Source organism: Bos taurus, chromosome 24 (assembly GCF_002263795.3).
Source record: "Bos taurus isolate L1 Dominette 01449 registration number 42190680 breed Hereford chromosome 24, ARS-UCD2.0, whole genome shotgun sequence".
NCBI classification, from domain to species: Eukaryota; Metazoa; Chordata; class Mammalia; order Artiodactyla; family Bovidae; genus Bos; species Bos taurus.
This window is the reverse complement of record NC_037351.1, coordinates 13983277-14009968: the sequence shown is the minus strand read 5'-3', so window position 1 is coordinate 14009968 and position 26692 is coordinate 13983277. Positions and strand designations below refer to the sequence as shown.

Genomic DNA, 26692 nt, shown 5'->3' with positions numbered 1-26692 from the left:
TTCAGAGAATCTTCCTGACCCAAGGTTTGAACCCATGTCTCCCGGGATTGCAGGAGGATTCTCTACGGTCTGAGCCCCCAGGGAATCCCAGAAAAACCATAGCTTTGACTATACAGCCTTTTGTCAGAAAAGTGGTATCTCTGCTTTTTAATGTGCTATCTAGGTTTGTCATAGCATTTTTTCCAAGGAGCAAGTGTCTTTTAATTTCATGGCTACAGTCACCTTCCGCAGTGATTTTGGAGCACAAGAAAATAAAGTCTATCACTGTTTCTACTTTTCCTCGGTTTGCCATTAAGACCAACCTAGATAGCATATTCAAAAGCAGAGATATTACTTTGCCAACAAAGGTCCGTCTAGTCAAGGCTATGGTTTTTCCTGTGGTCATGTATGGATGTGAGAGTTGGACTGTGAAGAAGGCTGAGCGCCGAAGAATTGATGCTTTTGAACTGTGGTGTTGGAGAAGACTCTTGAAGAGTCCCTTGGACTGCAAGGGGATCCAACCAGTCCATTCTGAAGGAGATCGGCCCTGGGATTTCTTTGGAAGGAATTCTGCTAAAGCTGAAACTCCAGTACTTTGGCCACCTCGTGCGAAGAGTTGACTCATTGGAAAAGACTCTGATGCTGGGAGGGATTGGGGGCAGGAGGAGAAGGGGACGACAGAGGATGAGATGGCTGGATGGCATCACTGACTCGATGGACATGAGTCTCAGTGAATTCCGGGAGTTGGTGATGGATAGGGAGGCCTGGCGTGCTGCAATTCATGGGGTCGCAAAGAGTCGGACACGACTGGGCGACTGATGTGATCTGATCTGATCTGAGTGATGCTGGATGCCATGATCTTAGTTTTTTGAAAGTTGTTGCTTTTCCACTCTCCTCTTTCACATTTATCAAGAGGCTCTTCAGTTGTTCTTCCTTTTCTGCCATTAGGGTGGCATCCTGCATATCTGAGGTTGTTGGTATTTCTTCTGGCAATCTTAATACCAGCATGTGATTCATCCAGCTTGGCTTCCTTGGTGGCTCAGATGATAAAGAATCTGCCTGCAATGCAGGAGACCTGGGTTCAATCCCTGGATTGGGAAGATCCCCTGAAGGAGGGCATGACAGCCCACTCCACTATACTTGCCAGGAGAATCCTCATGGACAGGGGAGCCTGGCGGGCTACAGTCCAAGGGGTTGCAAAGAGTGGGACACGACTGAGCGACTAAGCACACAGCACATTCTGCATAGAAGTTAAATAAGCATAGTGATACTCACTATATGGCCTGTTGTACTCCATTGCCAGTTTAGAACCAGTACATTGTTCCATGTCTCGTTTTAACTGTTGCTTTTTTACCCGCATATATAGGTTTCTCAGGAGACAAGTAACATGGTCCGGTACTCCCATCTCTAAGAATTTCCCACAGTTTGTTGTGATCCACACAAAGGCTTTAGTGTAGTCAGTGAAGCAGAAGTAGATGTTTTTCTGGAATTTCCTTGGTTTTTCTACAATCCAGTGAATGTTGGCAATTTGATCTCTAGTTCCTCCGCCTTTTCGAATTCTAGCTTGTACCTCTGGAAGGTCTCAGTTCACATACTCCTGAAACCTAGTTTGAAAGAGTTCAAGCATAACCTTGCTGACATGTGAAATGAACATAATCGTGTGTTAGTTTGAACCTTCTTTGGTATTGCCCTTCTTTGGGATTGGAATGGACACTGACCTTTTCCAGTCCTGTGGCCACTGTTAAGTTTCCCAAATTTGCTGACATGTTGAATGTAGCACTTTAACAGCATCTTAGGATTTTAAATAGCTCTGCTCAGATGCCATCACTTCCACCAGCTTGTTCGTAGTAGTGCTTCCTAGACAGTACTGAGCACTCATAAATGTTAGCTGTTGTTATTTGATCTTATTTGCTTTGCTTTCATTTGAATCTAACAAGTGTAATGATTGGCTTTGTAATATACACTGTTTTTATCCTCATGAAATGTACATTGTTTTTAAACTCCTGAAAGGATGGAAGCTTAGAGAGGTTAAGTGCTGTATTTTAATGATTCAAGTAAACAGAAAATTGTTTTACCAGGACCTGAAATCAGGTCTTTAAATCCTTTTTATAAATACCTTTCTAAAGATAAGTATCAGTATCATGTTTTAGATTTAGGGTTGTGAAGAATTAGTTTGCGTAGAGAATGTTAAAAAGTAGAGACATTACTTTGCCAACAAAGGTCCATCTAGTCAAGGCTATGGCTTTTCCAGTAATCATGTATGGATGTGAGAGTTGGACTACAAAGAAAGCTGAGCACTGAAGAATTGATGCTTTTGAACTGTGGTGTTGGAGAAGACTCTTGAGAGACTGCAAGGAGATCCAACCAGTCCATCCTAAAGGAAATCAGTCCTGAATATTCATTGTAAGGATTGATGCTGAAGCTGAAACTTTAATACTTTGGCCACCTGATGTGAAGAACTGACTTATTTGAAAGGACCCTGATGCTGGTAAAGACTGAAGGCAGGAGGAGAAGGGGACGGCAGAGGATGAGATGGTTGGGTGGCATCACCGACTCAATGGACATGAGTTTGAGCAAACTCTGGGAATTGATGAAGGACAGGGAAGCCTGGTGTGATGCAGTCCGTGGGATTGCAAGGAGTTGGACATGACTGAGCAACTGAACTGAACTGAGAGAATTTCATTATTATCAAGAATGTTAAAGTTGAAAGGTAGAAGAGGCAGAGTATGAAATGAAAAAATGTAATTGGTTGGCCTTAATGTTTGTTTGTTTTTTTCTGTAAGATGGCTCTTGCTTGTCTTTAACTTCATTCAGAACAATTTTGTTAGATTATATTGTGACAGCAGTCATATCAGTGTGCAAAAAAAAAAAAAAGAAAGCAAACTTTTGTTTTCTTTTGGCAACATGTCCCTTTATCTGGTTTTTAATTTTTTAAATTATGAAACAGTAAGCCACTAGATCCCACCCAGTATGTATAGGATTTGATTTTATTGTGATCCTACCATTTCATTGTGGCTTCTCCTTTTTCTTGGAATATAGGGTATCTTTTTGTGTGTGATTTCCGGGGTCCTTCTGTTGATGGTTGTTCAACAGCTAGTTGGGATTTTTGGGCTCTCACAGGAGGAGATGAGCATACTTCCTTTAACTACACCATCTTGATTTGATCTCTTTTTTAAAAAAAGCTTTTATTCAAAATTGGTGAGTTTTTGTGTAGCCATTTTAATAGTGAAGATGAAGGGAAAAAAGTAACATTTTCAGCTTATTATGCTTTAGTTTTTCAAGAAAAGTAAAAATGCAACTGAAACACACACACAAAAAGATTGTGTAGTGGATGGAGAAGGAGCTGTGACTGATCAAACATGTCAAAAGTGGTTTGCAGTGTTTCATGCTGCAAATTTCTCACTAAAGGATTCTCCAAAGTCAGTTAGACCAGTTAAAGTTGATTGCGATAACATTGAGACATTATTTGAATATAGTCAATGCTACGGGAGATACCCTGTACTCAGAAGATAGCCAACACACAGAAAATATCCATATCAAGCATTGAAAATCATCTGCATCAGCATGGTCATGTTAATCACATTGACATTTTACTTTTGCATTAAAAAAAAAAACCCTTCTTGACTATATTTTATATGCTATTCTCTACTGAAGTGTAATGACAGTGTTTCGTTTTTAAAACAAATTGTGATAAGCAATGACAAATTGATACTGTACAATAGTGTAGAACAGAAGAGATCGTGGGGCAAGTGAAGTGAACCACCACCAACCACACCAAAGACCTGCCTTCGTCCAAAGAAAGTAATGTTATGTGTATGGTGGGATTGGAAGGGAGTGCTCTATTATGAGCTCCATCTGGAAAACCGAACGATTAGTTTTGCTCCCAGTCTGACCAACTGAAGGCAGCCCTTTATAAAAAGTGTCAGAATTAGTCAACAGAAAATGCATAATCTCCCATCAGGATATTGCAAGATTGTATGTTTCTTTGATGACAGACAAAGACTGTTAAAGCTTGGCTGGGAAGTTCTGAGTCATCTGTGGTATTCATCTTTGGATTTCCATTTATTTTGGTATTTACACAATTCTATTAGTGGAAAAATTTCAGTTCCCTGGAAGACTATAGAAAGGGCACTTGGAACAGTTCTTTGCTTATGAAGATAAGGTGTTTGGGGAAGATGGAGTTATGAAGTTGCTTTTAAAATGGCAGAAGGTAGTAGAACAGAATGGTGAATACATTGTTCGGTAAAGTTCATGGTGAAAATGAAAAATTAGGTCATTTTTACTGAAGGAACTTTTTGGCCAACCCTGATATATTCCTATAGGTCCTCAGGTATAGCATAGAAGATGGTGAGTCAAGAAACAGTGATTTTCCTGTGCTGAGTGAGCAAATAAATATCTGTGCTATAAATGAACTCTCCTTAACCAAAGACTTCCCGGGTGGCCCAGACGGTAAAAGTGTCTGCCTACAAAGCAGGAGACCCAGGTTCGATCCCTGGGTTGGGAAGATCCTCTGGAGAAGACAGTGGCAACCCACTTCAGTATTCTTGCCTGGAAAATCCCATGGGCAGAGGAGCCTAGCAGGCTTCAGTTCACAGGGTTGCAAAGTCAGACAGGACTGACTGAGCATGCATGCACATATCTTTATTGATTGATCTGTAGATGAACACTGCTGTGTTTTGGCTGTTGTAAATAGTGCTGCTATCAACCTTGGGGTGCATGTATCTCTTTGAACTAGTTTTCATCTTTTCTGGATACATGACCAGGAGTGGGATTGCTGAATTATATGGTAACTCTTATTTTTAGTTTTCTAAAGCACTTGGAATGTTTTCCATAGTGGCCACACCAATTTACCTGTCCACCAGCACCTTTTCTCCACACCCTCTCCAGCATTTATTATTTGTAGACTTTTTAATGATGACCATTAGATTGGTGTGAGGTAATTTATTATTGTAGTTTTGATTTGCATTTCTCTAATAATTAGCAGTGTTGAGTATCTTTTCATGTGCCTGTTGGCTCTCTTTATGTCTTCTCTAGAGAAATGTCTGTTTAGGTCTTCTTCCTGTTTTTTGAATGGATTGTTTGGGGTTTTTTGAGCTATATGAGCTGTTTGTACATTTTGGAAATTAAGCACATCATTTGTAAATATTTTCTCCCATAGTTTGTCTTTCCATTTTGCTTATGATTTTCTTCGCTGTATAAAAGCTTTCAAATTTAATCAGTCCCATTTGTTTACTTTTGCTTTTATTTCTTTTGCTTTGGGAGACTGATCTAAGAAAGGACTGCTATGACTTAATGTCAGAGAAAGTTTTGCCTACAGTCTCTTCCAGGAGTTTTATAGTGTCATGTCTTATAATGAAATCTTCAAGCCATTTTGAGTTTTATTTTTGTGTTTGATGTGAGGGAGTGTGCTAACTTTAGTGATTTACATATGGCTGAAAGGACACTTTTTTTTCATGTGAAGAGATCTAATCAAGGACAGACATTGCAAAGAATACCAACTTTCCCCCCAAAAGCCCTAAGATAGCTCAGGTGGTAAAGAATCTGCCTGCAGTGCAGGAGACCTGGGTTTGATTCCTGAGTGGGGAAGATCCCCTGGAAAAGGAAATGGCAACCCACTCCAGTATTCTTGCCTGGAGAATCCCATGGACAGAGGAGCCTGGCAGGCTACAGTCCATGGGGTCACAAGAGTCGGACATGACTTAGTGAATAAACCAAACCTAAGAACTTTGTGTTATATTCTGAAAATGATTAATTACATAATCATAATGAGGGAGACAGATCATTAATAGGTCCTACTGAATAATTTATTTTCTTAAACTAATTTTATCTAGAATATCAGTTTATTCACAAAGCTACTTCAAGGTAGAAATATGTTCAGAAACCAAGACAAATATGCTTAATCCACTTGCTATACTGTAGAGAAAATAGTCTCTTTTCTTTTCAGAACAGCTGAAAAATATCATGATGATGATGACACTGTTAATGATTCCTATAATTCACAGAGAGAATGGAGTCCAACTGACCACATTATATCAATGAAAAATGTTCACAAACAGAAATACCTGGCTAGTAATTGATCCACTGTGAGAGCTATAAATCAGGGGTTTTGACTGCCAGTCTTTCTACCCGGTTTTAATGTACCTTAGTCAGTCAGTTTAGTTGCTCAGTTGTGTTCAGCTCTTTGCGACCCCATGCACACCAGGCTTCCCTGTTCATCACCAACTCCCGGAACTTACTCAAACTCATTACTATTTAAATATTCCATAAATTTTGTTCTATTAATTTTAAAAGCATAAAATTAAAGGTAATGCTTTTAATTATCAAACCATGTCTCTGAAAATTCCATGTTTCTCATTTCTCTAAAATCTAACTGCAAATATCATAATGTGGATATTGGTTTAAAAACCCATGTAAATTATCACTTTGATAATCTGTTCTTCAATGTATAAACAAAAATGATATCTAGCTTATAAATCACATTTCAAAAATCAAAACATTTGCCAAATTTCAGTCAGTCAGTCAGTTTATTCACTCAGTCATTTCTGACTCTTTGTGACCCGCACGGACTGCAGCATGCCAGGCTTCCCTGTCCATCACCAAATCCCAGAGCCTGCTCAAACTGATGTCCATTGAGTCAGTGATGCCATCCAACCATTTCATCCTCTGTTGTCCCCTTCTCCTCCTGCCTTCAATCTTTCCCAGCATCAGGGTCTTTTCTAATGAGTCAGTTCTTCACATGTAGTGGCCAAAGTATTGGAGTTTCAGCTTCAGCTTCAGTCCTTCCAATGAATATTCTGAATTGATTTCCTTTAGGATGAACTGGTTGGATCTCCTTGCTGTCTTCTCCAACACCACAATTCAAAAGCAACAATTCCTTGCTGCTCAGCTTTTTTTTATAGTCCAACTCTCACATCCATATATGACTACTGGAAAAACCACAGCTTTGACTAGATGGACCTTTGTTGGCAAAGTAACATCTCTGCTTTTTAATGTGCTCTCTAGGTTGGTCATAACTTTTCTTCCATGGAGCAAGCATCTTTTAATTTTATGGCTGCAGTTATCATCTGCAGTGATTTTGGAGCCCTCCAAAATAAAGTCTGTCACTGTTTCCATTGTTTCTCCCTCTATTTGCCATGAAGTGATGGGACCAGATGCCATGATCTTAGTTTTCTAAATGTTGAGTTTTAAGCCAACTTTTTCACTCCGCTCTTTCACTTTCATCAAGAGGCTCTTTAATTCTTCTTTGCTTTCTGCCATGTTTTCTAATATATTTCCTCCTTTCTCTAGATTTCCCTAACATCAATAGAAGATAGGCAAATAATGTTTGATTTCTGGTTTCAGTCATGTGGAAGATTAAGATAAACTGAGAATCCTCCCACAACAAATTGCTAATAATATGAAGTAGCAGTAAAATAAGTATGACAATTTGGGAAGCCCTACTCAGTTATAACAAACAACTGGAATATATCCACCAAAAATTCAGATAGTAAAATACTGAAAGGATAATTTAAAAATAAAACAATAATATAAAACTATAAAACATAAATCAAGGGATCAAAACATAGAAACCAAGATACTATTTGCTATTATAGCTGTATAGTGAGCCCTTTATTCTCCTTTTTTCAAACTCAGGTGGTTTTATAAGCTAGATGTATAAAACCTGCTGAGATCAGTATGACTATGAACTAGAAAAGGAAAGTGAAAGAAAGGAAAATTAGACACTTATCACTTATAGATGGTAAATTTCAGCAGAAAATTAGAAAACTGAATCAAGCAATTAAAAATACATCATGCCCAAACATGATTTATTCCAAGAATGTTTACATAAAAGCAGTTTGGGGCTTCCCTTGGGGCTTAGACGATAAAGAATCTGCCTGCAATGCGGGAGACCCATGTTCAATCCCTGGGTTGGGAAGATCCCCTGGAGAAGGAAATGGTAATCCCCTTCAGTTTTCTAGCCTAGAGAATTCCATAGACAGAGGAGCCTGGTGGGCTACAGTCCATGGGGTTGCAGAGAGTTGGACACAACTGAGTGACTACACTTTTCAGAAGCAGTTTAACACAGGATATCTGTTATTGTACCTTATTATTGTATTATTGAGTGTTTCAATTCAGTTCAGTCGCTCAGTTGTGTCTGACTCTTTGCAACCCCATGAACTGCAGCACACCAGGCCTCCTGTCCATCACCAACTCCTGGAGTCCACCCAGACCCATGTCCATTGAGTCAGTGATGCCATCCAACCATCTCATCCTCTGTCGTCCCCTTCTCCTCCTGCCCTCAATCTTTTCCCAGCATCAGGGTCTTTTCCAATGAATCAGCTCTTTGCATTGAGTGTTTCAGGGGTCCCCCAAAATGAGATGATGGAGTCACAGGACTCAGAGGGAGTTGTAATCACAGCTAAGATTGATTATAAGCAACACAGTAAGTATATACAACTAGATGGTTCAGTTAGGTAAAGAGGTGTAGTGGGGTCTGGAGAAATCCATATACGGGCTTTCTATTCTTCCCCTTCCCAGCCCAGGAAGAGACTCACTTGATAGTGCTGCTTTCTCCAGAAACTAAAATGAAGCCTTTTAGAAAAAAGGCCTTTTAGACTCAGAAATTGGGGGTTTTCCTGGCGGTCTGGTCACACAGACATTCTTTGCCCTCAACTGCAAAAATTCTAGCCTTCCAGAAAGAGAGCAGGTGCTCACCATAAATCACAGTGTATGAAGAGCCGTGCCACAATGAAACATCTATACCAGTTAGGAAATGTTTCAGAAGTCAGATTTTCACACATTGACCAGGGCTGTCTTTGCAAGCAGGTCCTTCTGAAATTAGAGCTTCAAGCCCACTGTGTTAACTATCTCCTGCATATTGAAGGAGAAAATAACATACGGTCAGAAGGATCCCCAGTCTTACCAATTTTTTGGTAAACTTCAACAAACATTCATCATATAAAGTTTTGGTAAAATAAAATATGACTTTCTTAACCTGATATAAGAAATAGACCAAAAACTGATAACAAACATCTTACCAAATGATTAAATGTAAGACACGTTTTCATTAAAGTCAGGAACAAAATAAGGATGTTTCTACTACTGCTCGGGTTAAGACACTGTACCAGAGTTTCTTGTACTAGTCAGTATTAGGAAACTGTATATAGAGGTAAGGGATAGGAATTATTTACAGATGATGATCATATAGAAAAGTCAAAAGAACTGTTAGAGAAACTGTTACAAATAATTAGTCAAGAAATGTTAAATACAAGATTAATTAAGCAGACATCAGTTAACTATTCCAAAGTTTGTATCACCAATCTAAAAATAACAATGTTTAAAGAATATTTGCAGTAGTAAGAAAAACTACATGAAATTTAGACATAAACCAATCAGGAAAGGTATTGATTTTCATCTTGGAAATCCAGCAATTACATGCTTAGATTTCTACACTAAAAAAACTCATGGGCATAAGGAGATACATACTTACTCACTTTAGCCCTGATAATAATACAAAATGTTGAGCTTGTTGGGAGAATAAATGATACATTTACTCATATTGGGATACTCTACAGCAATTTAAATGAAAGCATTTGAGTTGTGTAGATTAACACAGATACATGTCAAAAACAGCATTAAGTTTAAAAAAGCAAATTCAAAGAATGAGGGAAGTCTTTACAAATACCTTTGGTTTGCTTTTTTTTAATCTTTTTTGAAAAGAGTGAAAGAAGACAAACTGTTAATACATGTTCAGTTTTGACAGTGAATACATGGATGCTTATTACATTATTCTGCATACTTTGTTTTATAATAAAAATAAAAAATTTAACTGCATACATAATTTTAAAACTCAGGCATTTAACTTTGCAGAACTGGGGAAACAATAAATAATAATATTAAGTCAACCAGTGTGTTTATACCACCTCTTGTCACACATCTTGGAATTCATTTACCACTTAATGAAATTATTTGGTTAATTCCCTCACACTGAAAAGCATTCTGATGAAAAAGATCAAAGTCAACTAACTCAATTAGATTGTCTAACACACTACTTTTTCAGTGTGCTTTTAGTGGGAAGGAAGGAAGAATAGTTGGGAGGGGAAGGAGGGAAGGAGGAAAAATGAATATTCTGTTATCCTTAGGGATTTTTCCTTCAAATGTCAAACAAGTCTCTGTAAAATTATTCAAAACTGTAAAACTTGTTTAGTGGCACCACTGATGTCATCAAAAGTACCTCAGCTTTAAGTTTTTGTATCGTATGTGTAACTTTTAAAAATACCATATTGGTTTTGATTCTGTTGGCTTTTTTTCTGTCATAAAAGAATGTGGGAATCTCTTACAAATTTATTCCTAATGATACATGGTAGAATGTTTTTTATCAGTCACTTTGATTTGCCTACTGATGTCTAAGATTGTCAAAACTTTTAGATTTGTATTGAAATTGATGGTAGCAAGTAGACTAAATTCATTTTTACCAGTGAAAGATTAAGCCCTAAAAGAATATCGATTTATGTTCTGTAAATCTATTGTCTGTCTTCACAGCTATAGTTTTTGCCAGAAAACTACACAATAATATGCTTTTAAGACTAATCTCTGAGAAGTTAAATCGAAAACAACTTTTATGAGACAAATACCACTTGTCCTGAATAAGATGCACATGTAAAATTTCAAAGTAAAATTGAAAATCTGTGGTTAAGGAAATTAATCAGGAAGGTAGAAGAAACTCCTTGTCTTGTAAGAATTAAGTACCGTAGGTGTGTATGCAAACTCTTAACATATAGATATACCTCCTTTTTAAATCTCAGTTCAAGTAAATCCTTATTTACAACTACATATTTTTTTCAATTATAAATTACTGTGTAACTTGTGTTTGATTTGAAACAGATTTGACACATTAAAAAATTATTAAAGAATCATACTGTTTAACAATTGAAATCTATATCAGTGAGCCATAGTGCATCCTACAAATATTGATAGATTAGCTGACCAATAATGATTTTCTGTTTAGTGAGTACTTCTGCTCACTTCTAGTCTAGGCTTAGTAAAACTTTCCTGTTAAAAAGAGTTATAACATTTAAATTGAGAGGATTTAGATGAATCAGATATGCTGCTGCTGCTGCTGCTGAGTCGCTTCAGTCATGTCCGACTCTGTGCAACCCCATAGACGGCAGCCCACCAGGCTCCCCCGTCCCTGGGATTCTCCAGGCAAGAACACTGGAGTGGGTTGCCATTTCCTTCTCCAATGCATGAAAGTGAAAGGTGAAAGTGAAGTCTCTCAGTCGTGTCCTACTCTTCGCAACCCCATGGACTGAAGCCTACCAGGCTCCTCCACCCATAGGATTTTCCAATCAGATATGAAGTAGTTGAATAAACACAACCCTTTGTCATCATGGTAGAAAAAAATAGTCTTGGGTTTGGTAGTTCCAGCCTTTTTTATTGGGCAATATTCCTATAAATGTGTCAAGAGAGCGATTTCTAAACATTCACATAGGCTGTCTGAATCTGGAAGTTTTCTGTCTGGTGATGAGAGTAGACTGGGGTGGGGCGGGTGTTGTTTATTTTTTCAAGTGGCAGAGGGGGGAAAAATACAGCTTGGTCACTTTTTTCTCCTTAGGTTTCCTGAAAAAGCATCAGTGTATCCGACCCAAGCATCACCTGTTGTGTAGTTACTTACTTTGGAAAAGCCACCTATCTTGTAACTCCCCTCTTAAAGTTTCTCGATGTGAGTAAAGTTTGAAACCTTAAACCTATACATTTTGCTGTATAGGCGGTTTTATTAACCATAAGGCAGCAGCATCATTTTATTTATATGGGTTTTTAGTTGGATCTAGTTGAAAGGCCCTTGGAAGAAGTAATTTAAGAGAGAATAATTACGTTAATACCTGGGTTTCATTTCATGTGTTTGAGGTAAATTAATCAGATTGATCCTTATTCTTTGAGTTTATTATGAAGCAAAATAACCTTATTAGCATCATCTTGATAAATGCTCATCTTTTGTGGTTTTCTCAACAGAATTTTCTCCACAGTTATTTTAAAAGTAAGTTTAGTTTTTAAATAACATTACAAGATAATGTACATCTATACTAGTAAAAGATTGTTAAAGTACAAAGGCTGTAAAAATCACCTCCAATTCTTTACCCACAATAGTCACCATTATTAATATTTTAGTTAATATGCTTTTGGTAAATAAATGTATATATCTATGTAATATATGAATGTATATATTTTTAATTTGGGATCATATTATGTGTGTTTAAATGAATGGTGTTTCAGAATTGTCCCAGGTCAGTTAAGATTCTTTCATGGCATAATTTGTAAAGACTGTAGGATTTTGTATAATGTGCTGCTGCTGCTGCTGCTAAGTCGCTTCAGTCGTGTCCGACTCTGTGCGACCCCATAGACGGCAGCCCACCAGGCTCCCCTGTCCCTGGGATTCTCCAGGCAAGAACACTGGAGTGGCTTGCCATTTCCTTCTCCAATGCATGAAAGTGAAAAGTGAAAGTGAAGTTGCTCAGTCGTCTCCAACTATTGGCGACTCCATGGACTGCAGCCCACCAGGCTCCTCCGCCCATGGGATTTTCCAGGCAAGAGTACTGGAGTGGGGTGCCATTGCCTTGGATATGCCATACTTTGTTTCAGCACTCCTCTTTGGTTGGCTATTCAAACTGTTTGCAGTTCTATGTGGTTGTTAAGCCTTTATCCACTTTAAATTTTCTCTAGCTTGAACATAGAAAGCGAGAATTATTCTTCAAATTGTTTTTATGTGGCTTGTTTGGTATGTGTTCATATGCTGTATTTCCATATTATCAGACATAGTCATAGAGTTATGTGGGTGCTTAAAACCAGGATCACAGCTAGATATTAAACTTAGTAAATTATTATATCTTCTTTTGTAAAGCAACAAAGCCTACCGTTTTCTCTCCAGTTGAGTCTATCTCTTCCTATTACCTCCCTACAGATTCCTAGGCAGATTTGAAATGGATAAAAGTTTTTCAGTTATTTTTACTCTCCCCTTTCTTCCTTCATTTAAGCAGAGACTTGAAGGATAAGGAGTGAGTCAACAAACAGGATGGAATCTTCCTTGCAGAGGAAACAGCTTTGTCAGGATATCAGAGAGCTTGCCAGTCTCCTCTGTCCATGGAATTACCCAAGCAAGAATACTGGAATAGGTTGCCATTTCCTACTCCATGGGATCTTCCTGGCCCAGCAATCGAACCCATGTCTCTTGTTTCTCCTTGGTAGGAGGGTTCTTTACCACTGAGTCACCTGGGAAGCCCCCTTCTTCCTTGAGGCTATAAGAGTATTGTTTACTATAAGGAAAAATCCAGATCATGGTGAACCTCAAGAAAACTGATTCCCAGTAATCATCTTATGTATATATTGATCTTACTATTCTCCACTTTGACAAGGACTTGATTTACCTAAATATTCACTCTGGGCTACCATTCTGGTCTCTCTTTAGTACCTAGACACATCAGGCTCTCTGATGTCCTGACAAGTAAAGCTGTTTCCTCTTCATGGAAGATTTCATCCTGTTTGTTTGACTCATTTCTTATCCTTCAAGTCTCTGCTTAAGTGTTATGTGCCTGAGAGGCCTTCTCAAGAACCCCCATTATTTTCTGTCAGTCACCCTGTTCATGACTTTAATATTACTGTTTTAGTTTGTGTATCTGATGCTGAAGCTCCAGCTTTGACAACCTGATGCGAAGAGCTGATTCACTGGAAAAGACCCTGATGCTGAGAAAGAGTGAGGACAGGAGGAGAAGGGGGCAGCAGGATAAGATGGTTGGATGGCATCACACTCAATGGACATGAGTCTGAGCAAACTCCGGAGATATGCAGGACAGGGAAACCTGACTTGCTGCAGTCCATGGGGGTCCCAAAGAGTTAGTCAGACACGACTTAGCAACTGAAAAACAGAGACATATAAGCATTTATCATATGGACATACAGGCATTATCATATAAATAACTCACCCCTATCTTAAGTTCTTTAAGGCAGAGAATTTGCTTCTGTTATCTCCAGAGTGGAGGACCCTGATGGAAGTTTGTAACTTAAAACAACAAACTAACATATATTCATGTTGAAATTATCCAAGTACTAGAGAAAAGTGACTAAGAGCATGAACATTCTTTTCTCCAGCTTCCTTTTGAGTGTCACTTCCTCCTCCTTGCCCCTCATTCACTCCCCAAAGCTCTTAAACAGAATTGCAGAGTATACAAGCATTAATTTTGTGTTATGTCACCCTTTCATTTAGAATTTCTGTCAATAAATGTAAATAATTGAATGAATAAATGCTAGGTTCTGTCAACCATTCATAGCTCCAGCACTCAAGAAGCTTATGGTCTAGTAGGGTAGATATGCATAAGGAGCAATGACTTGTGAGTTGTGGTAATCGTGGAAGTGTGTGTTCCCCGGGATAGCTATCCGGCTTGACAATCTTTTTCTCTGCTGTTCCTTGTCTATATACAGTGTAGCAAGCTGGCCTACTTCTAAGTTCTCTTCTTGGTACTTGTATTGAATACATACTCACCTGAAGCATCTTCCTTAAGTATATATCTGTCCTCGCATTAAATCTGATATACATTATTTGTACTCCAAGCAGTTTCCTGTAATGTTTTTATTTGGTTCTTACAGAGTCTTTTATTTAAATAGCTTTTAAAACCACTTGATGTTTAATTCTTAGTTAAGTTCAGTTCAGTTGCTCAGTTGTGTCCGACTCTTTGCGACCCCATGAATCGCAGCATGCCAGGCCTCCCTGTCCATCACCAACTCCCGGAGTTCACTCAGACTCATGTCCATTGAGTTAGTGATGCCATCCAGCCATCTCATCCTCTGTCGTCCCCTTCTCCTCCCGCCCCCAATCCCTCCCAGAGTCAGGGTCTTTTCCAGTGAGTCAACTCTTTGCATGAGGTAGCCAAAGTACTGGAGTTTCAGCTTTAGCATCATTCCTTCCAAAGAAATCCCAGGGCTGATCTCCTTCAGAATGGACTGGTTGGATCTCCTTGCAGTCCAAGGGACTCTCAAGAGTCTTCTCCAACACCACAGTTCAAAAGCATCAATTCTTCAGCGCTCAGCCTTCTTCACAGTCCAGCTTTCACATCCATACATGACCACAGGAAAAACCATAGCCTTGACTAGACGGACCTTTGTTGGCAAAGTAATGTCTCTGCTTTTGAATATGTTATCTAGGTTGGTCATAACTTTCCTTCCAAGGAGTAAGTGTCTTTTAATTTCATGGCTGCTAGTCACCATCTGCAGTGATTTTGGAGCCCAAAAAAATAAAGTCTGACACTGTTTCCACTGTTTCCCCATCTAGTTAAGTTAGAGCTCAATAACGATACTATTATTTCTGTGACAGTGGGCTTCTTTTCCAACCTCTATATGACTTCTTGTGAATTCTGTAGAAATCTATGTTTCTTAAAAAGAAAGAATGACTCTTACTGATACCTTGACCTGGCTACTTTTTAGGATGAGTACCTTGGTGAGGATTGTATCTTCACAAGCAATTTGAGACAGATTGCACTAGTTTCACCCTGCTGTTTAACAGAATGCAGGTTTTCTCATCTAGGAGATCTAGGTCATTGACATTTCAGACCCTAAATGAAATCTAAATTGTTCAGGTTCATTATTGGTCTTCATTATTTCTAGATATTCTCAGACTGGAGACAACTGGAAGCTGCTTCAGACTGGTGAAAACCACCCAAGTCTGTCTACATAGTCATCAGCACCTGTAGAGATGAAGTGACATAGATTATGGGCTAATAACAGCTGCTTACAATATGCACGGTGCTCTGTAGTTTTCTAAAGTTTTAGTAAAATTTTTCATTTAATATTAAATTATTTAATCTGCATCGTGTCTTACAGGCCTTTTGATCTGGAGAACTGAAATGGGTGGCTAGAGTTAGCATGTCAGTTGGAGAGTTGTAGGAACTTATTTTGGAAAAGGAAAGGCTTAATCATTTAGTAACTGTGATAGATTCTAGACTTTACTTGATGCCTAAAGTCTAGTTATGAGCTAGCTTTGCCATCTTCAGATTCTCTCCTCTTGCTCATTTGCAATTGAGTGATTTGTTTTATGCTTATATTATCTAGTAAGTGCTGTAGTAGCTAGTTTCCAAAGATGACCCTCAGGGAAAGAAACATGCTTCACAATGCTCATGCTTTCATGTTGGATCTGCATTTAACTCTGTGACTCATTTTAACTAACATGATGCAGCTGAAGTGATGCTTGCCTGTTCCAGAACTAAACTTTAAGACAACCCGAAGGCTTTTGTTTTTGCACTTTGAGGAGTAATGAGCCACCATGTAAGAAGTCTGGCTGCCTTGGAGTTTCTGTGTTGAAAGACTACTTGAAGAGGGAGCAGCTCTGAGAATACCTTCAGAAAGATAGAGGCCCCCACCACCCTGGTTTCCCAGCTGAGCTCACCCTTTCCCACAAAGGTGTTAGAATTGTGAGTGAAGCAGTCTTGGACAGTCCAGCTCCAGTTATCACATGAGAGACTGTTAGACTAATTAAAAAATATCCAGAATTCCTCAAGAAAATGACTTCTTGATGTTTCCACATATTGTTGTTGTTCAGTTGCTCAGTTGTGTCTGACTCTTTGTGACCCTATGGACTGCAGCACACCAGGCTTTCCTGTCCTTCACTATCTCCTTGAGCTTGCTTAAACTCACGTTCATTGAGTCGGTGATGCCATCCAACCATGTCATCCTGTCGCCCCCTTCTCCTGCTCGCAGTCATTCTCAGTATCAAGATCTTTTCCTATGAATTGGCTCCTCACATAAGGTGGCCAAAGTATTGGAGCTTCATCTTCAGCATCAGTCCTTCAAATGAACATTCAGGGTTGGTTTCCTTTAGGATGGACTGGGTTTGATCTCCTTGCTGTCCAAGGGACTCTTAAGATTCTTCTCCAGCACTGCAATTAGAAAGCATCAATTCTTGGAACTCAGCCTTCTTTATTATGACAATTAAGATATATGTTAAGTCACTCAACTTTCGGGGTGCTTTTTTACATAGTATCAGATAAATAAGCTTTCCTGATGGCTTAGTGATAAAGAATCTGCCTGCCAGTGCAGGAGATGTGAGTTTGATCCCTGGTTTGGGAAGATCCCCTGGAGAAGGACATGGTGACCTACTCATCTTGCCTGGGAAATCCCACTGTGGTGGCTTCTCGGGTTGCGGAGTACAGGCTCTAAGCCCGTGGGCTTCAGTAGTTTCAGCTTTCAGGTTCTGGAAGCTTAGGTTCATTGGTTGTGATTCACAGGTTTAGTTGCTCCACGACATGTGGGCCCAGGGATGGAACCTGTGTCTCCTGCTTTGGCTGGCAGATTCGTTACCACTGAGCTACCAGGGAACCTCTGCAGTTGCTTTTGTATTCAACAGTCATAGTAATCTTTCCTAGCAGGTTATAAAGACTTCTTTCTTTTTGCTTGAAGTATTTCTTAGTATGTGTACCATAGTTTACTTTAACAGTTCCCATTGTTGATAGACATTTACATTCTTTTATGTCTATGTTTTCCATATTGGAAACAGTGATGCACAAATACTAATATATCTCAGGTAATTTAAACTTGTACTCCGAAATGGTTATACCAGTTTATGGTACTACCATCCTTGACCATGCATTCTTTGGTTGCTGTTTGTAAGGTTGAGAATAGTCATCTTTTAGTATTCAAATAGAAAAGCTAGAAATATACTATGCAAGTGCTTGAGTGTGTGCTAAGTTGCTTCAGTCATGTCCGACTCTTTGCGACCCTATGGTCTGTAGCCCACAAGGCTCTTCTGTATATGGGATTTTTAGGCAAGAATACTGTAGTGGGTTGCATGCCCTCCTCCAGGGGATCTTCTAGACCCAGGAATTGAACCCACATCTCCTGTGGCTCCTGAATTACAGTTGGATTCTTTACCATTGAGCCACTGGGGAAGCCCATGTATAATATATTAGCAGCAAACATGAATTCTGGTGTTAGTGAAATTACTTTAGAAAATTTTCAATTTATCTTATGATTTAATAAGGGAAAGAAAAATGCCCAACACATTCTCCCATATCTAAACTTAATATACTTTTGACAATTTTTTCCTCAAAGGAAACTAGTGGAGAATCAACTACTGTGTCATAAGTATGAAAGTTGTGTTTAAAACATTAAAAAATTTAATTGGATTTAAATCTCATCTCTTTCTACAAATGCATCATTTGAGGAGGTAGTGAAGACTGGTGGAAAGAGTATGAACTTTACAGACCTGGGGTGTCAGTTCCAGCTCTGACACTTCAATGTTGATGTGCTGTGTGCTATGTTGATGTGCTGTGACCCTGTACATTTTTATTAATTTAAAAAACTAGTTGGAAACATGGCAAAGTGAGAATAGAATTCTTTACAGACTATATGGGTTAATACTGTCTGTCATAATGTGTATCCATAATTCTATTTGAATTTTGGTACCAGAACTAGAAGTTAATCCTTTTTGTAGATCTGTGGGTTCAAAAATGACAGAATTCAAAAATGGAGTGCTAGGATTAGAATTTTAGGTCATGAACTTGTAGACTCATGTTCGTTTGGTTCCCTTATGATTAATTCTTGGTCTGTTTCCATGTTAGTATATTTGTCTAACGTTCCACGAAATGTTTAGTTCCTGCTGCTTTGTGTGAATAATAATGCTAACCACTTATTGTTGCCTTATCCATTTTCATTTAGAGGTTACCTCAGATGGAAAAGAATTTGTTATTCAGAAGACAGCTAAGCTGGTAATATTTTTATCTTACAGTGATCCTCAAAACTTGTATGAAGTTACTGTTTTTATTTCTGAAATAGTATGACCATGTAATTGTGATAAGAGTACCTTATTTGAGGACTATAAAGAATACTGATGAAGATTTTTGGTTCTGTGAGAGAGATAAATTATAATTGGTGAAAGTATTTACCATCCTTGTAGTAATGCCATCATAGCATGTATAATAGAAGTGAAGACAAATCATAAAGTCCAGCTACCATGAAGTCCTTAATGCCCAGTTTTGCTTTATGCTATGAATTTGTTTAGAAAGAAAGGTTTGATGCATAAATAATGCTGTTGTTTAAAATTACACTATCTTAGACAAAATCTAGTTGCAGTTTGAAGACCTTAGAAATTATCTTGAATTCTCTGTAGTAGTAGATTTATTATTTAAATTGTGAAACCAAGGTTAGGTTGGTATGTAAGACCTTCAGAGCACTCTACCAACTGCAGCTCTAGAATTACCACGTTTTATGGGCATTGACAAATGTTTAATGTCATTTATTCATCATTATAATGTGATAGCTCAGAGGATAAAGCATCTGCCTGCAATGCAGGAGACCCGGGTTTGATCCCTGGGTTGGAAAGATCCCCTGGAGAAGGAAATGGCAACCCACTCCAGTATTCTTGCCTGGAGAATCCCATGGACAGAGGAGCCTGGCGGGCTACAGTCCATGGGGTTACAAAGAGTCGGACACGACTGAGCGACTTCACTTTCTTTCTTTCTTTTATAATGTGATACAGAGTAATTTTACTGCCCTAAAAATCTTCTGTGTTCCACTTTTATTTCCCTCTTCTTCCCACTACCCTGGGCAACTTTATTGTGGTTGTCTTTAAATCACTAAGTCCTTTCCGGCTCTTTACAAACACATGGACTGTGGCAAGTCAGGCTCCTCTGCCCTCCACCGTCTCCTGGAGTTAGCTCAAATTCATGTTCATTGAGTTGGTGATACTGTCTAACCATTTTATCATCTGCTGCCCTCTTCTTTTGCTTTCAGTCTTTCCCAGCATCAGAGTCTTTTCTTATGAATTGGCTCTTGGTATCAGGTTGCCAAAGTATTGGAGCTTCAGCATCAGTCCTTGTGATGAATATTCAGGGTTGATTTTCTTTAGGATTGACTGGTTTGAACTCCTTGTGGCCTAAGGGACTCTTGAATCTTCTCCAGCACCGCGTCCATTCTTAGAAAGCGTCCATTCTTTGGCGCTTACAGCAATCTTTATGGTCCAACTCTCACATCCACACATGACTACTGGAAAAACCGTAGCTTTGACTGTATGGACCTCTGTTGGCAAAGTAATGTCTCTGCTTTTTAATACACTGTGTTTGTCATAGCTTTTCTTCCAAGGGGAAAGTGACTTTTAATTTCATGGCTGTAGTCAGTGTCCACAGTGATTTTGGAGTCCAAGAAAATAAAATCTGTCATTGCTTCCACTTTTTCCCCTTCTATTTGCTGTGAAGTGATGGGACCAGATCTTAGTTTTTTTCATGTTTAGTTTCAAGTCAACTGTTTATCTTTGTATTATCTCCATAGTTTTTCCTTTTCTTTAATTGGAATCATACTGTAGGTAGCCTTTTCAGACTGGCTTCTTTCACTTAGCAATGTGCAAGTAATATGCACTTAAGGTTTCTTGGTGTCTTTTCATGGATTAATACCTCTTTTTTTTAACTAGGGGATAATTGCTTTATAATGTTGGGTTGGTTTCTGCCATACATCAGCATGAATCAACTGTAGGTATACATATATCCTCTCCTTCTGAAACCTCCCTCCCACCTTCCACCCTGTGCCACCCTCTAGGTTGTCATAGGGTACTTGTTTGAGCTCCCTGCATTATACATTTTACATTATGATACCTCCTTTCTTTTTAACACTAAGTAACATTGTCTGAATGTATCAATTTATCCATTTACTTACTGAAGCCCATCTGAGTTGTGCCCAGGTTTTGGCTATTATAAATAAAGTCATAAAGCCATAAAAATATCCATGTGCCCTCTTTTGTGTGGGCCTAAGTTTTCACCTCTAGGTAAAACCCAAGGAGGGCGATTCCTGGAATGTACGGTAAGAGTATGTTTAGTTTGTATGAAGCCGCCACACTGTCTTCCAGAACGGCTGTACGTTTTGCATCCCCCAGGCAATTAGTAGGAATCCTGTAGCTCTATGCACTCACCTGCAGTTGGTGCTGTCAGTTTCCAAATCCTGGTCATTCTGGTAGACGTTTAGTGATTTCTCATTTTAATTTGCATTTCTGTGACGTCATGTGATGTGCAGCATTTTTTCATATAACTATTTACCATCCATATTTCTTTTTTGGTAAGTTATTAAGATCTTTGGCCGTTTTTTTTAATCCGATCATTTGGTTTTTTTTGTTGTTGTTGAGTTTTAAGAGTTCTTTGTGTATTTTGGCTAACATTCTTTATCATGGGTCTTTTACAGATATTTTCTTCCAGTCTGTGACTTGCTTCCTCATTCTCTTCACACTGTCTTTCACAGAGAGAAGTTTTTAATTGTAATGAAGTCCAGTTTATCAATGATTTTCTTTTATGGATTGTGCCTTTGGTGTTATATCTAGAAACTAGTCATCATACCCAAGGTCATTTAGATTTTCTACTATATTATCTAATAGGAGTTTTGTATTTTGTGATTTACATTTAGGTCTGTGATTTATTTTTTGTAAAGGATGTAAGGTCTTTGTCTACATGTATTTGTTTGCACCTGCATGTCCAGTTAGTCCAGCAACACTTGTTGAAATGACTCTTTGCTCCGTTTTATTGCCTCTTCTTCTTGGTCAGAGATCTGTTGACTGTATTTATGTGATCTGTTTCTGGAATCTATTGTGTTTCATTGATCTATTTGTTATTTTCCATACTATCTTGATTACTGGGATTGCTTTGCATCTATAGGTCAAGTTGGTAAGTACTGACATCTTGACAATACTGAATCTTCTTACCCTGATTGGAGTATCTATTTATTTATTTCTTCTTTGATCTTGTTCATCAGACTTTTGTAGTTTTCCTCATATAGATCTTATACATATTTTGTTAGATTTATATCAATTTTATTTTTGGGGGGTGCTAATATAAATGATTAGCTTATATTATGAGATGAGTTTGAACAAGCTCTGGGAGTTGGTGATGGACAGGGAAGCCTGGCGTGCTGCAGTCCATGAGGTCACAGAGTCAGACACGACTGAGCGACTGAACTGAACAGAATATAAATGATTAGTGTCTGACTCTTTGGGACCCCATGGACTGTAGTCCACCCAGCTCCTCAGTCTATGGAATTTTCCAGGAAAGAATACTGGAGTGGGTTGCCATATCCTTCTCCAGAGGATCTTCCTGACCAGGGATCGAACCCGGATCTCCTGTGTCTCCTACATTGATCAATGGATTCTTTACCGCTGCGCTACCTGGGAAGCCCAATGTAAATGATGATTGTGTTTTTAATTTCAAGTTTTACTTATGAATTGCTGGCATATAGAAAAGAGATTGACTTTTTATATGAACCTTGTATCCTCCTTGTTATAATTGCTTATTAATTCCAGGAGCTTTTTTTTTGGTCCATTTTAAAATGTTTGCTACATAAATGATTATGTCACCTTTGACTAAAGAATGTATTATTTCTTCCCAATCTGTTTATTGTTTATTTCCTTTTCCTTGTTTTATTGCATAAGCTAGCACTTTCAGTGTCATATTGATGATCATTACTATTCTTTTTCTTTTTAAGGGGAAAGCAAGTTTATTTAGAGAGATACACATCCTGTAGGTAGAATGTAGTCTTTCCCAGAAGGTGAGAATGGCCTGTTACCATTCTTTATTCTCTTTTCTATGATATCTGTCTCTTAAAATTTTCTGCATTTTGTTTTGCAGCTCACCAAAGCTCATCGACAAGGTCACATGGTGAAAGTAGATTGGCTGGACAGATTGACATTTAGAGAAATAGAAATGATAAATGAGGTGGGTTGTATCCCTCTTTTTTATTTCAAAATTTTTTCTCCAGAATTTTAAATGAAAAATTATTTAGAAGAATTATTCATTGTCATGTATCTCTCATATGTGAGATATTGAGGATAACTTCTAGTTATGAATTCTATGCTAATAAGAGGAAAACTTGAGATATCTGCCTTTTTTATATTTTAGTGTTCTTTTGAACCCTGACATAAGTAGTAGATATCTCTGGCTCAGACGGTAAGGAATGCTTCTACAATGCAGGTGACCCGGGTTCAGTGCCTGGGTCAGGAACATCTGTTGGACAGAGTAATGGCTACCTACTTCAATATTCTTGCCTGGAGAACTCCATGGACAAGAGCCTAGTGGGCCACAGTCAATGGGGTCACAAAGAGTCAGATACGACTAAGTGACTAACACTTCCCTTTGACTGCTTTTCATCGTAAATATCATATAAGTGAAGCCCATGTTAAGTTTGATACCTCACTTGTAGATTCTCTCTTTCTCCATATGGTAGTTTATGTCTAAGTTGGATATGTCTGTCAACAATATATCAACACAATGTCTTTACTTCAGTGACCTTGAGTCATCGTTAGCAGTTCCTCTCCCCAGTTAGGATGCTCCTTCTCTTACGTAGTACATGTAGGACTGTGCGCACTTGATGAAGTTACATGGTTCAGATAATTTGTGTACTTCCTGATATTGTGTATTGGTCCAGAATAGGTTTAATTAAGACACGACTTTAGTGAAACTCTTTACAAAATTAGGACAACAAAAGTTTCTGTACATTAGCACTGAAATACTATATGTTTGGCTTAGAGAGCAGAAATAGCAATTGTATATTAATCACATTAGGAGAGAGGGATAACAGGTTTGTGATATATGTAGCTTATAGTGATCAGCACATGGCACAACTGACTTAATTTTTGTTCTCTGAACAGTTTTTAGTAGGAGGAAGAGAGAAATTCGTCATTTTATAGTGAACACTTAGAAAAGTTGAATTTTAGCATTGTGCATTTTTAAAAAACAAATTGGTAGTGTCTAACAACAGTTACATTTAGTATGAATACTGGGTATCTTTTCTAAACTTATTCATAATATATTCTTATATACTGAAACTGGAAAAAAAAATTTACTGTTTTGAATTTTTATAGTTGTCACATTCTAAAAACAGTTTAATTGAAATGCTTCCATTCATCAACTTACATACCCCTGGGTTTAGAAAATGTAATGTTAGCGCATACTTTGCTCAGACTTTTTCTCACTCTGTCCACACTCTTTAAAAGATAAGAGGCTAAGAGGCCATTACCATTATCATAATAGACTTATAATATGCTTCATAAGCTGAACAGTTTTAAGTGACCTTCTTAGATCCTTGTGATTATATAACTATAGATTTAAAGCCATTTTTCAAACTGATTTGGGTTAGAATTAATCACCCTTTTAAGTTTCTTTTTTTTTTTACTTCATTATTAACGTAATATTTGCTTTCTTAAGGGAATACAGTTATACACACAGCCAACATTTTATATGTTGGGGAAGAATAACTGTTCCCCACTGTATTTAAAGTGTGTTGATAAAAATTTACAAATGATTGCAAGTTATTTTAAGACCATTTATAAATTGTCAAAAACTTGTAAATATTGTATCTGTTAAGCTCAAATTGCCTCTGTCATTAGTTACATACTTTGTTTTACTTTTGTTTTTGTTATATTAACTTTTATATTTGAATTAGTCCGTAGGGTTTAAGAGTGAACTGTTCTTTGCTTAAAATTTTTAGAAATACAAAAATCTTATTTTTTTTTGAGATGAAATAACTTTCCTGCAAATGTATACTAAATACCTTTACAATGTTATGTAATAAAATTCCTACTACTGAAGAAACCAAAAATTTAATTAAGTTTGAGGAAGGAGTTACAAATGAGTAGTAGGCACTTCTGGATAAGGCAGTAGTGAAATAGTAGTAGTATATAGTACACTTATAATAATGACATAAACATTTGTTACATTTTAACTTGTATTTGATGGATTCCATGTACTACTAAATTGGGAATAAGATACAAACTAATGTTGAAGAAAATCATTTTTCATAATTTTTTTCTTTTTTAGAGTGAAAAACGAAGTTCTAATTTCATGTACTTGATGGTTGAGTTTCGATGTGTCAAGTGTGATGATAAGGAATATGGTATTGTTTATTATGAAAAGGTATTTTCCTTGGAACTGTTTATGGTCTCTAAGGTAGAGGGGAGGGGAAACATTAAAAAAAAATTACTATTGTTCCTGCTGGGATGAATTATTTGGCTACAGGATGGCAGCAGACAGCTGTCAGCAGCAGTTGTTTATACACACACACACACACACACACACACACACACATATCAAATCATTTAGCTAGAATAAGGTTACAAAAGCTGATCATATAATACATTTCTGGGTTACAGAATTCAATAAATATGCAAGAGATTAAAAACTTTTTGATTAACTGTTCTCTAAATTGGCAAGTAGGACATTAAAGCAATAGCTTCATTGACAATTAGTATCCACTTGAAAAGTAAAAAGAGGGTATCATATTTTTTATGTGTTAGGCTATTGCATGTTAAGGGTATGTTTGTATATAAGTATGTATATAATGTGTTGAAACTGTATATGTGACCCTAAACATAAGTATGCTTATGAAAGACCTTTCAAATGTTCATTTATTTATAAAGTACTTGCAATATTAAGAAAACCATGTTATCAATAGTCTGAGTGGTAAAAGAATGCAGTTACAAATTTGCTCAGGTTTGTTCATTACCAAAAGAAAGTAGTTGTGTGTTTGATATCTAGCTACTTGAAAAATATCTATGCTTTAAATACTTATTGATGGGTCTTCATTTCAATACTACAGAAATAATAGTATGTGGAGTTCAAAAGCACATAACCTTCTGTTATTGTGAAAGTACTGAGACAAGTGCTTACGAGGATGGAGTCAGAATCAGTGTAAATGAGGACAGACTTTTGATACATGGCATAAAAGAATAATATTTCGTCCAGCATAGAGCTAAGTTGTTCATAAGAAGTAGTGCTTTGAAATTGCATTTACATGTTAGTGTTATTTACTAAAGTTGTCACAAGTGATTTTTTTTTTATCCATGTTTTATAGCTGGTAAATTACTATTTGAAAGATGTTTTCATAATGAAGGTTTAGGATTTGCATAGTTAATTTGTGATTATTTTTCTGGTACTTCACAAGGTATATATATATTTCCCTTTATCTTTTACCCCTTCCTTTAGAAAAAAGGTTAAAAAAAGTTAACTTGTTTCTGCTTTTTATTTTATAAATTATATTCTCTGGGGGGGCGGGGAAAGATAGGAAGGTAAACTACTTTACACTCTGTTTATTCATTAGAAAAATTGTTAAAAAGAAAGGGTAATGAAGTGTGAGTGAAATTGTTTTGTTACCAATACATTTTACTAAAATCACATTTTTAATTTTTACTATATGTAATTTCATTAAAAGCAATATTTCCCACCCATATGGAGTTTATATTGCAAAAGCATGCTAATGGTGATGGTATTTTCACACTGGAGATGTGAAGGATCTTTTGAAAGATAGCTTTGATAATAGATGAAATAATAACAGAATAGAAATTAGAAGAATTTCAAGTATTTTTGAAAAGGTTCTTGACCCCTTTCTAACTGCTTCTTGAAAATTGCCCATAAATTAATGCCTGTCTACTTTTCCTGTCATATTTCCACTTAGTGTAAAGATTGCTGGGCCAGTGCATTGAATCTAATGGAAATAGACTTTCTTGTCACCTGTCTTCTGTGACAGATAGCCTTAGTGAAGATTACTTGTCACAGTTGGGTTGATAAATGTGTTTTTTGGTGTTGTGACTGAGAACCAGCCTGTTAAACAATAGCTGTGGGAATTTGTGGTTTTCTCTAAGACTCAATTACTGAACTTAAAGTCACAATACTTCCCCTCTTTCAGTCTCCCCTGATTTTGTTACACATATGTAAAATTGAAAATATACTAG

At 37.4% G+C, this 26692-nt stretch overlaps 1 protein-coding gene and 1 non-coding gene across 2 annotated transcripts in view; both read left to right on the top strand.

Annotated features, from left to right (window-relative positions):
* Positions 1-26692, top strand: part of PIK3C3 (phosphatidylinositol 3-kinase catalytic subunit type 3) — a 164464-nt gene that overhangs the window by 32366 nt on the left and 105406 nt on the right. The window contains 2 exon segments of the mRNA NM_001099067.1: positions 22596-22682; positions 24783-24878. Of these exon segments, the coding sequence (NP_001092537.1) occupies positions 22596-22682; positions 24783-24878 (183 nt within the window).
* Positions 4411-4483, top strand: TRNAC-ACA (transfer RNA cysteine (anticodon ACA)). Its single transcript has one exon. It is a non-coding gene; the product is annotated as a tRNA-Cys (tRNA).